This window comes from Sander lucioperca, chromosome 7 (genome assembly GCF_008315115.2).
Source record: "Sander lucioperca isolate FBNREF2018 chromosome 7, SLUC_FBN_1.2, whole genome shotgun sequence".
Taxonomy (NCBI): Eukaryota; Metazoa; Chordata; class Actinopteri; order Perciformes; family Percidae; genus Sander; species Sander lucioperca.
In genome coordinates, this window is record NC_050179.1 from 33,861,698 (window position 1) to 33,873,907 (window position 12,210).

Consider the following 12,210-nt stretch of genomic DNA (forward strand, 5'->3'; position numbering starts at 1 on the left):
GGGAGCACAATAAGAAGGCATACGGGAAAGTGTGAGATCCAGAAGTAGGCTGTACAACAAGAAAAATAGTTGAAATGAGAACTGAATAAAGACGATACAGTACGATAAAAAGAGACAAAATAAAATAATAAAAATCGATAAAGTGCAGAGTGTATTGCACATACATAGCAACATATATGTTATAAAACACATAACCAACATGAGGTTTGTGCAAAATACATTTCATTCAAGACAGTTACTCTGCATTCAGCAGAGGTGGAATAAGTACTAAAATATTGTACTCAAACTAACTAAAAGTACCAATACTTTGATGAAATATTACTCAAGTACAAGTAATAAGTACTTCATTTAAAATGTACTTTAAGTAAAAGTTACTTAGTTACTTTAAAAACAACAACTGTAAAACTGGACGGGGGGGATCTCTCCCATGTAGTGAAAATCGGACAAGAGGTCATAAATCCAAAACTTTTTTGCTTTTAATTAAAGAAAAATCTATACAAATGTATAAACATCTATACAAATGTATATACATGTAATAACAACACAATACATGACATTTAGCCAGTGTCCTACATACGTTGTCCTACGGGTTGCTAGCGCTAGACAAAAATTAGCAATGCCACGAAACATGTTGTTTTGCTAATTGGCAATTTGTTATTAGTCATGAAAACTTTGTTTGAAGTGCCAATGCACAAATACTTACCAAAAGATGATTCCGCAGATTAGATGTGGAGTTATTGAATGCTGCCAGTTCAGTCACCTTTGGCAGGCACATCTGGCATTGCATGATGATACTATTGGCCCTCTTGAATTTAAATGAAGAACAGTTTTTCAAATGTGGCCAAGGATTTTCGTCGTTTTGGGCAGCGGAATTCAATGTTTCAGCTAGCATTTCTCCTGAAACAGTCTCTGAACCGTCGTCGCTCGCCTGATCCTCCTCCATCTCGTTCTCCGTCTCCTACAGAGAGACTTGGCGCCTGGTAGGCAGCCTAGATGCTGATCACTCATCACTGTAGTGGTTCCGGGCAAGATTTTTTTTCTTCCTTTCGGTTTTTGTTAGTCGAAGTTACTCGGTAACGGATGGGATTTGTAATGTAGCGAAATACAATACTTCACTCAAAATGTAATCAAGTACATTTTAAATTACCGATTTTAAAAACTACTTGAAAAATACAAAATACACAAAACTACTCGAGTAAATAACTTGAGTAAATGTATTTCGTTACTTTCCACCTCTGTCATTCAGCAACTTAATTGCAGAGGGAATGAACGATTTGGAGTAACGTAGGGCTGCACGATACGACCTAAAATCAAAATGAATTATTAATGATTAATTGCACATTTTACCTTGATAACGATAAATGAACAATAATTGAATTTTTTTGTGATTCGAGGACGGACACTGCGTTTTTTTATTTTTTTGTATAAAGTTTAAAAAAAATGTAAATAGGCTATACAATATATTTCTTAACCACTAATTAACTTGATAGTCCTAACTTTGAACCAGCAAGTTGCGTTTTAAGCTCCTCTTTTTTTCTGCTTGTGGAGAGCAACATGACACATGGAACTATATTGATGAGGACCGGCAAGTTAAACCGGCCGTCCAAGAGTACACCAGGCAGACACACAGCTGACAGCCTGCAGGTGGAGGCGCTGGAAATGGGCTGGGACATACACGCCACGGGCCGCTGTGGACTTGTGTCAGTCCCGCAAGCGATTTCAGGAAAAGTGGCTGCATGTGTCCGACAATGTACAAAGCATCAACACCGGTACAAGCCTACAGCTGTCTGCCGACACGGAGTGCAGAAAGTGTGTCAGAGCCTCCCGGACGGGTGAACTGAGACTCAACGGTTAATGATCGGTTAACATTTCATTTCATCATGCTTTCTTTTGGAAGGCTGGCTGCCAAAAATCACCACTTACTAGCTAATTAATTAGCCTGAGTTAAACGCTAGCTATCAGTACACAGAAGGTAGTGACTGGTGTGTACGCCAGTGTTTGTGTGTGTGCGTGTCGGCCGCATTTGGCGACTGGCGAGTGTTAATTTCGGACCCTGCACACGGTACAATACATTTTTTTACAATCACTTTGCTACTAATTTCAGAACCTTGATGTCATTTTTCAAAAGTTTAGACACAAGACTCAAAACGGTCATCACTTGTAACACAGGCTGTCCAATGTTCAAAACATTGCATTGTGCATTCATATCTTTAAATAAATCTGGCACTTGCACAATCATTGGTTCAAAAAACTAATTGATTGTGAAATACCATTGAAACGTTACTTTAGATCACCCACACACAAACTACCGATAGTTTCACTGTGTTATTGTTCATACAATCATTAAATATTGTAGTACAAAATAGGTGATACATGTTTCATTATGGTACTACATGTAAATATATCCCTGTAAAAGTACTGCAGTAGTAGAGAGAATACTACAGGCCACTGTGGTACTGTATATATATATATATATATATATATATACACACAGCACTTTATATATAAAGTATATATAAATTATATATCTCAATCATCAGTAACGAGTTGGCAGTATTGGACAAGCAATTCCAAGGGCCTGCATCCATGCAGAAAAGGTGGTACATGGGACCATAGAAACAGTGTCTGATAAACAGTAGTACACTACAGTAAAGAATGATGATGATGAAATATTACATCTGTCCATAGATAATGTAGTCTAATTGGTTCATGCTCCACGCTAATTGGTGACAATGAATCTCGTTATCTTGAAACTTTCATGATCTAAACATGGAATATTGTTTGTCTGTTTCCATACAACTATTCATTAAGAGTAATAGTTACTTATCATTTTGAGCAGTTGTATGGATTGAAAGTTAGATGTTTGTAATTAAATGAATAGACAATCATCTGAAATGTAATGTATGAATTGCCTTTTGAAATAGTAGTACTTTAATGTTAAGTTGTGTCATATTGAACGGGTGATTTTTGTTAAATGAACAAATGATCTCAGGTTTATGTGTATTGTATCCAAGCAATTGAAAGAAGTGTTGGAGTTTTGAAAAATGTGCATTTTGATCATTGGTTTTGAGTTTTGTGTCAAGAGTTGTGAAAAATGACGTCAAGGGTCTGAAATTAGTGCCAAAGTGATTGTAAAAAACTGTAAATAATGTAAATGGAAAAATACGTCGATAACAGCTTCAGAATTTCGATGTCGATACTTTTTCGATTAATTGTCCAGCCCTAGAGTAACGGTTAGTCTTTGAATCGGAATTCCAATTTGGAATTTGAATCGGAAAATGGAAGCAAGTGAAGGAAACATGGATGCAGTTTAAGGACCTGGGGATGTACCACATTGTCTCCAGCAGTGCTGCTGCCTATGACCTAGGCGCCAGACGGAGATCTTCAAGATAGTCTTTAAATACGGACTCAAATTATTTTTGCTGTTCTTTTTTTCCTACTTTTTTTTTCTGTTAATTCTGATTTCTCGCGAGCCGTGAGTTTGACACGTGCTGTAAATGTTCTTATATCGCGTATGTTACACATATATGCTCCTTTGAAACACTTGACGTTGCATTCATTAAAAAAAGCGATTCAGGCCTTTACAACATATCCTGATTTTCATTTGTTCATGGAAATAAACATCACGAACTAAAGTATGAACTGAATCTTTAAACAAAGTTCAGCTTGATGATATTTTTAAAAAAATATTTTTTAGTTGTTTCAGTGTGAAGGAACAGAACATCTGCCTGTAGGTTTTTGTCCAATAAATGGCTGCCCTGCGTGGACCTCGTGCCTTTGTTTATTTAGTTCTGTTCACTTGTCAATTAGCAACGTGAAACCTCCCTGAACCGCCTCGTCTGCGCTCAGACGGAGCCGGAGGTGAGAAAAAGCTCCCTTCGTCAGTCTAATTAGATGAAAGAAAGTGCCATCTGTTGACGCACGCTGCCGCTGCTTCCATCTTCCTATTCTTCCTTTTCTTCTTTTTTCCCTCCCCTGCACACAGTTGTCCTTGAGATTGTTTCTAAATGTGATGACCGCCCACGTTTTACATCTGCAGGTACTGCTTTCCCTTTGGGCGGCCAGATGGGGCCCTGAAGGCAACGCTCTCGCTGCAGGAACGGGTACAGGATCACATTTAAATACTTCTGCATCTTAAATATGTTTGTACAGACTTCCTGTAAGGGGGTTTCTGAGTGCCGATGAAACACTCTGGTCTGGTTTCTGTTCTGTGTTGCTGAATTCTCTAACGTCCCTGAGATGTGCTGTTTGTCTGTTGTTTTAAGGTTTTGATGAAGGACATCACCACGCCTGTTCCTCCTGAGGAGATGAAGAAACTGGTGCAGAAGTGTCTGGAGAGCGCAGCTCAAATCAACTACAGTCAGCTGATCGACTACGCTCAGATCAAGGGTGAGGGGTTTATTTTTGAGCCGCTCAGATGTCACTTCAGTTCTCTCGGTACATGACTCCACATCAGTCAGTGTTTCCATTCCCCTGTTGTTGTTTTTGTTATTTTCATTTTCAATTTATATATGAAAAAAGAAAAGTTTTTAAAATATATCTTTACGTTGTTGTACCTGCTGCTTCTTCTACTGTAGACATGCATTGTTACAGGCCTTCTCTTTGCATTAGAGGTCCCATGGCATGAAAATGCCACTTTATGAGTTTTTTTTTAACATTAATGTGAGTATCCCCCAGCCTGCCTATGGTCCCCAGTGGCTAGAAATGGTGATAGGTGTAAACCGAGCCCTGGGTATCCTGCTCTGCCTTTGAGAAAATGAAAGCTCAGATGGGCCGATCTGCAATCTGCCCCTTATGTCGTCATAAGGGGAAAGGTTACCTCCCCTTTCTCTGCTTTGCCCGCCCAGAGAATTTGGCCCGCCCATGTGAAAGAGACATCATGGCTTGCAAACAAGCAGCATGGCAGTTGGTCAAGGCCACACCCCCACCCTCCACCTTGCCCCCCCTCTCTCCTCCTCAATAGCATTTAAAGCTACAGACACAGAAATGGCACATCCTAAGGAAAGCTCATTGTGGGACTGGCTCTAGTGGCTGTAATTCTGCACCTAGGCTGAGGCTATGTTTAGACGGAAACGATGTGAAGAGAAAACACAAAAGTGGCGTTGCGTTCTCACTTTTTATTCTGCGTTTAGACGAGAGTTTTGGGGGGGAAATCTGCATGCATATGGTGACGCAAAAGTATGTGAAATTCGATGTAGAATGCACGCCAGGCGGCTAGCTGGCACTGCCACACAACACCACCAAGGCCACGCGCCTACGTAGAACCTTCCTTCTACTTCTCTCCTTAGCAGCGCGAAACCAAAACATGTCGAAGTGAACAACAAAGCTTGTCTGGACAGACGAGGAGGAGGAGTTGCATGTTTGTCTGATGATGACCGACAGTCCACACCACTGTCTTCAGACTTTTGCGTTTTTACCTTTTAGACGGTAACGCGACGGTGGGGCGTTTTTAAGATTTCCACTCTGGAGGGTGGTTTCGCTTTTTTGCGTTTTTAAGCCCCAAAAACGCCGTTGGCGTATAAACGAAAGGCACATCTGATAAAATATTTATTTTATTTTCACCCGCGAGCGTCATCTTTCGGGAAAAGAGACTTCAGATACAGTATTAGGGGACCACTAAGGTCTATATAAAAGAGACTTCAGATACAGTATTAGGGGACCACTAAGGTCTATATAAAAGAGACTTCAGATACAGTATTAGGGACCACTAAGGTCTATATAAAAGAGACTTCAGATACAGTATTAGGGGACCACTGAGGTCTATATAAAAGAGACTTCAGATACAGTATTAGGGGACCACTAAGGTCTATATAAAAGAGACTTCAGATACAGTATTAGGGGACCACTAAGGTCTATATAAAAGAGACTTCAGATACAGTATTAGGGGACCACTAAGGCCTATATAGCATGTCATAGGACCTTTAAAGACCAAAGAATAAAGAAGATAAAGAGTGCAGGGGTCAGGGACTCAAAGCCCTTTTTTTCCTGAAAGTGGCGCTTGAAGAAAAAGAATGGAATCGTTAAAATCTCAAGGGTTCATCCTCTGAGGAACAGGATATCAGCAGCATCCGGCGGTGAACTATATGGTTCAGTAGGGAAGGGAAGAGCTGAGGCTTTTATTTTACCAGGAACATTTCCGTTGAGATTCAGAATCTCTTTTAAAGGGAGTCCTGGCCGAAACAGTTGCACAAAAACGTTCACATAAAAGGACAAACAACAGAGCATTATTGATGAACAGAGGGGCCCGACATGTCACTTCTACATAGAATTCACTACACTAGCAATACATTGTCTAAAATATTCCTCCAATGTTCAAGATGTCTGTTGACCAAATGTTTTGGTCATGCCCCATACTGAGAGGACTATTGGTCCAGATTTTTTGGGTGAGGGCCTTTCGGTTATGTCTCGCCGTGCCATGGCCTTTAGTACCTTGTGAGCCAGATGGCTGATTTTCCTCAATTGGAAGAAAAGCAAAAAAAAGGTCAAATGTGAGCATTGTACTTTTTGTGTATTACTTTGGAAACCTATAACTAACAAAAAAAAGGACTTAACCCTTGGGTTGTCTTCCCGTCGATATGCAACTTTTAGTTTTTCTGGGTCAAAATTTCAAATTAAATAATTTTTTTCTCAACGTTTTGGTCGTCTTTTTCGACACTTTTGCGGCTATTCCCGATGTTTTTGTCACTCTTTTTTCGACGTTTTTGTCACTTTTTCCAAAGTCTGAGAAGCTTTTCCTGACGTTTGTGTCACTTTTTTCAACATTAATTTATCAATTTTGTTAAATTGTTATCAATGCTATACAATTAAATTATACACCCAAATCCAATGAACGTATGGAACCATCCACCTTTATTTTGTTTGTGACAATTTAGTTGAAAGAAACCCAAATTTCTGATATAGAAACTTTTTAAAAATGGGTCAAATTTGACCCGAGGGTTAAAACAAATCAGTGAATGACATCAAACAATCAATGATCAGGGTTCAGTAACAGGACATGCTCGTCCAGTGGTCAGAAAGTCCCCAATCTTGTTTTTAAAGTCTTCCATGCTTGTAGGAGCCACATATTGTATGTTGTTTATGGTCTCATTTATATTATTTATTGATTATTGTGTTGTGCACTTATATTGTAGTTGGTGGGCGTTTTCATTGTGGTTTGAGCGGAAGTGATAACATTATATGTGTTTGCTTCACCTGTTCACCTGTTGGTTTTTTGGGCTTTTACAGAAAGGGGGGTGAGCCTGGGAGCGAACACTTTCTGTTGACTGCCGCAGTAACGCACTTATTTTGACTCACAAAGTAACTTTACATTTGGTAACTAGTTGTATATTACGTGTGGAGGAATAAATCATTGCAATACAATCTTGAGCGCGTCACAGTGTGTTTATGCATCTCTCAGTGTTTAGTCCCTCGCGGCAGCACTTTGTTGGACTGCTTACAGCCGCAACAATGCTAATTAAATAATCTAGTTTAAGGTGACTCTGTAGCTCACACCGAGATGACGTAGCAAAAACTGTAAAAGCACTTTTCTCCAGACACAGTACGGGTTTCGAGTAAACGTACATAATTTGTCCGTGTGACCGAAGGTTGCAGCGACTACTAGTTTTAGGCGTCCAGAAATCCCGTCATGTTCCTCACGCGTATTAATTGAGTGTGTTTGCTTCTGTCCTGGGTGTTTTCCTGCTGTGTTGGGGCCTTCAGTGGATCCTCACGCTGCTCCGGAGAAAAGACTAGAGGACATGATGCGACTGGGAGAGCTCTGCATCGAAGTCCTGCAGCAGAACGAAGAACATCACTCCGAGGTACTCTATTTATTTGTATCCATTAGGTTTGTTTCAGGACCGCCTGACACTCAGCTCTCATTCAGCTTTAGAATATCTCAAATATGATCTCTATGTTTTTACTCCAACCTCTAAACCTGATGTTTTGACAGTATTGCTTGTAGAGACACAAGTTATTATATGAAAGTTACACTTGACCGGAGCCTGGAGGCCAAATCCAGTCTGTGACTATTGTAAAATGACTAATCGTTTAATGTTTAGGCAAGGCTGCAAAATCCGACATCGGGCCTTTTAATTTCTTACATTACAGCAAAGTGTTTCTTTGAAAACCAAAGAGGTGGACAGCTAATATTTTCTTTACGTGGAGTTTAATCTGGATGTTTCCTGTCTCATCTGCAAAGAGAGAGTTAATGCTCCCACAGAATACAATCTGCTGAACATGCAGAAGAGCATTATGGGTACACGAGAGAGGGAGGCCAAGCTCCAGAACAGATCGCACAGGGGGAGGGAACAGGTTCTCATGCGGGATTACAGTTTCAGGTACACATAGCAGTGTTTAACACAAGTTACAGTGGCACTCATAAGTTTATGATCCCATGCTAAAGTTGACTAAAAAGAGGAATAAAAAAAAATCATCTTTTGGAAATTGATCTTAATGCATTAATTAAAAAAATGAGGAAAAATCCAACCTTTAAGGACACCAATTTCCTTTGTGAATGAATAATGTATCGTAAATAAATAAATGTTCTTTCTTATATACAGGGGGCATAACTAATTACACCCCTATGTTAAATTCCCATAGAGGCAGGCAGATTTTATTTTTCAAGGCCAGTTATTTCATGGATCCAGGATACTATGCATCCTGATAAAGTTCCCTTGGCCTTTGGAATTAAAATAGCCAGGGGTAGTCAGAGTTACTTTGTCTGTAAAAGGTGCTTTAATAATAAAAAAAAACGTCTTATTATAATGACATACTGTATTTATGTTGGTAGTAGCTGACTTGCTTAAGAAAACCAGTCTTCTCTGTGTTTGTGTCGGATTAATTGCAACACTAACTCAGAAACTCTTATTTTCTTCCTTTTAATTCACTCCCTCTGAGTGACAGCAGCAAAGACGCCACCAGTCACTTGATCATTTCATTCATTAGCGTTTTTGATCACTTTTCGCAGCACTGTCCATTTTCCTCCCCTACGCCTCCGCTGGCAGCGCTCGCGCTCGCGCTAAAGTGGCAGGTGACACGGCAAGTGGCGTCGCTGCATTAGAATCTGCGGCGGAGGCCCGATGAAAACAACGCCCACGGCCCATATGCAGGCGGCGTTCACGCGCAACGGCGTTAAACTGATCAATCATAGGTGTTGAGACGTGGCGGTTTGATTGGCCCTAAGTGGCAGCGCGGCGCTCAGGCATCTGTTCCTGAGCTATTAATAACACTCCGTGCTCTGCCGCTGCCATGGCAACCGGTTGATCTCTGCTCCGAGCTTCGGATGTGATGTTAACTACAAATTAGAGGCTTTAGTGAGAGCGCCGCCACAAGCTGTCACAGCCTAAATTTAGAGATGAAAAATAATTGTTTACTCGGTTTCCTGTCAGCGTCAACACTGTTGTCACTCCGTCTCGCGTTTCCTCTCGGGAGCTTTCAAAGTTTTGCACACCACACTTGCATAAGTCACATATTTGGACCCTGATTGGCTCCAAACTAGTTGTGATGTCACAAACCCCCCGCCGGTACGCCCACATGTTGAACTCCGATTTAAAGTGAGCACAGAGAAAGTTTCCTTCTTCGGCAGATACATGTGGGAACAAACTTCTGCATTTTTATAATTTATCATTCGCAATTTGAAGGCTGATGGGATCACATTTGACTGGAATTGTAGGCCTACCTCGTACGATTTCATGTGACAAATAACCTTGATTGGTAACACTTTATAATAAGGGGACGTGAATTCACACATGACTTAATGCATGAAAAAGCAGGAATTCCTTCACGTGGTACTTCATGAACTATCAGTAATGTCCAAGGAATAATAGTATCTCATGCATGACTTCATGCAGGAACAATACGCCAATTAATGCATCAATTAAAGTATTTCAATCATCATGATTTTGATTGATTGATAGTCATGTCTTCGTATTTATCAATGTTAAATATGGACCAGGCCAGCACTTTATTTGAAGGGCCACAACATGATGAAGTAATGACTCAAACCCTACAGGTCAGTTTATTTGGCCTGTCACTTTAACTACAGATTTACCTATGAAGAAGACATGAACATCATCAATAAATCAGAAATCATGATGATTGAAATACCTTACCATTGATGCATTCATTAACGTATTGTTCCTGCATGAAGTCATGCATGGGATACTGTTATTCCTTGGACATTACTGAAAGTTTATGAAGTACCACGTGAAGGAATTCATGCTTTCTCATGCATGAGGTCATGCGTGAATTTCATGATAATTCATGTCCCCTTATTATAAAGTGTTACCATTTGATTGATTGGCATCATTCTGCAGAGTTCAATATGCAAAACTCGTTTCTCAGAGGAAAAGTTTTGATCACTAATAAAAAAAAACAACTCGTGACAAATATAGAATGGAAGGGAGGATACTAAAGGAAATTGTACACATAGATGCACAACATAAAAAATGCAGAGAAACTCCCCCTCCCCCCATGGGAAACCACTACAGACACCTTTATAAATCCCATTTAACTTATTATTATTTATCTGACTGTCCTTTCTGCTTCTCTTTTTGTATTCCACCGTGGGAAGGGAAGAGAGGTAAGTTTGTTGTGTGAATGGTCCCATCCCCCTCCTTCGCTCGTGTTTGTGTTTTTGTTGTACTTTCTCTGCTGGTTTGTCGGATCCTGAGCCCCATCAGAGCCTGTTCTCCCTGCGTCACCGCCAACCGTCTCTTCGTTAAAAAAAGATTAGATAGATGGCTTAATTGTCTGTCCAAGCAGTGACAAAAGATTTCCTTTCGACAAGGCTCATTAAAAACACATTTAAAACAAGAACACATTTGAAAACGTATGAAACAGCAGCTTTACAGTGTCTTTCTTCTGTTGTTCAGAGTGGTTATTGCAGAGGGGGATGAAAGATTTTTTTGTAAATGTTTTTCCGGGCCAGTGGGACTTTGCACCGTCTGCCTAATGGAAGCAGTGGTGGAAGAAGTATTCAGATCCTTTACTTAAAGGTGCTCTAAGCGATGTTGGGTGACGTTACTTCTTGTTAACTTTCAAAGTATTTTCAAACAAAACGAAGACTAGCTCACTCCTCCCTCCTCCTCATCCCGTTCCCTCCCTTCTGTGCTTCAGCACACTAACATTGCTTAGAGTATCTTTAAGTAAAAGTACTAATACCAGTGGTATAGTCTAATGTATTGTAGTGGGTGTACTGTACTGTTAGACTGGGAAAACCCTGACCAACTTCCGGCAAATTTGAGATTTGCTCTGCAAGTCCGTCTGGCCAAGAGCCCATTCAAGCCCATTTCCAATTTTTCCGAATCGATGCACCAATCACAACCTTTGAGGCGGGCTTTACACGATGACGATAGCGCAGCGACGGCAAGCAGCTTTTTGTTTACATTCAACATGACGGCCACCGAAGCGGCCACATTATTGAAATTGATGTCTTGGAAATAAGAGGTGTGAGTGCTGAAGAATCGTCAGGCTGGTTTCATGCTGTTTGTTGTGAGTAAAAGGAATCTGAAAAGGTGCGTTTTGAAAGGCCACGAGTACAAGCTGCTGCCGTGTCACTTCTCTTTCTCCCCGTCATTCATATCTGCCTATTCTGCCTCTTTCGTACACAAATACTGTTGCATCAGTACAGATTCAAGGCTGGTTACACTTTTCTCTGCGATGTCCTGTAGTCATCACCTGAGCAGGTTGCATACAGCCTGGATGCAACAGCAACTCGCAGCTTTTTTTATCCTCGTTTTCAGTTTCAAAGTAGCAGCTAAAGAATCTCACACCTGCCTCCTTTTATTTAGATTTCTGCAACTTTTAACGGGTCATCTTTCTTAACCCTCGGAGGTCTAAGGGCATTTATACATTTCTTTTTAAATTCACACTTTAAGGATATTTGCATATAACCTGATACCCATGCGTTTTCATATCAAAATGTTCAGAACAAAAAAACAAAAAGGGTTCACTCCCTTTGGAAGTTTCCATTTATTTTAGATTATTTTTTAGGCTTTTTGGCCTGTATTGGTACAGGACAGCTGGAGACAGGAAAGGGGGGAGAGAGAGGGGGACAACATGCAGCAAAGGGCAGAGTCGGAATGCAATATAAATTTACAAATACAATAACCACCCCCGACCCAAAAAAATAAGTCTACCTATAAATTAAAGAAAGTTAAGCAGAAGTGATTTTTGTGTCAGTGCGACGTCAGTGATTTGGTCTATTGAGACTACGAACTGCTGCCATCA

At 40.4% G+C, this 12,210-nt stretch overlaps 1 protein-coding gene across 6 annotated transcripts in view; it reads left to right on the forward strand.

Annotated features, from left to right (window-relative positions):
* cadps2 (Ca++-dependent secretion activator 2) overlaps window positions 1-12,210 on the forward strand; it is a 224,676-nt gene that overhangs the window by 165,148 nt on the left and 47,318 nt on the right. For 3 of the 6 annotated variants that reach the window (XM_031279714.2, XM_031279716.2, XM_031279717.2), the window contains exons 15-18: window positions 4,040-4,103; window positions 4,266-4,389; window positions 7,699-7,799; window positions 10,553-10,561. In XM_031279714.2, coding sequence (XP_031135574.2) covers window positions 4,040-4,103; window positions 4,266-4,389; window positions 7,699-7,799; window positions 10,553-10,561 — 298 coding nt within the window. The remainder of the gene's footprint in view (window positions 1-4,039; window positions 4,104-4,265; window positions 4,390-7,698; window positions 7,800-10,552; window positions 10,562-12,210) is intronic. The other 3 variants (XM_031279715.2, XM_031279719.2, XM_031279718.2) reach the window with 1 other exon arrangement.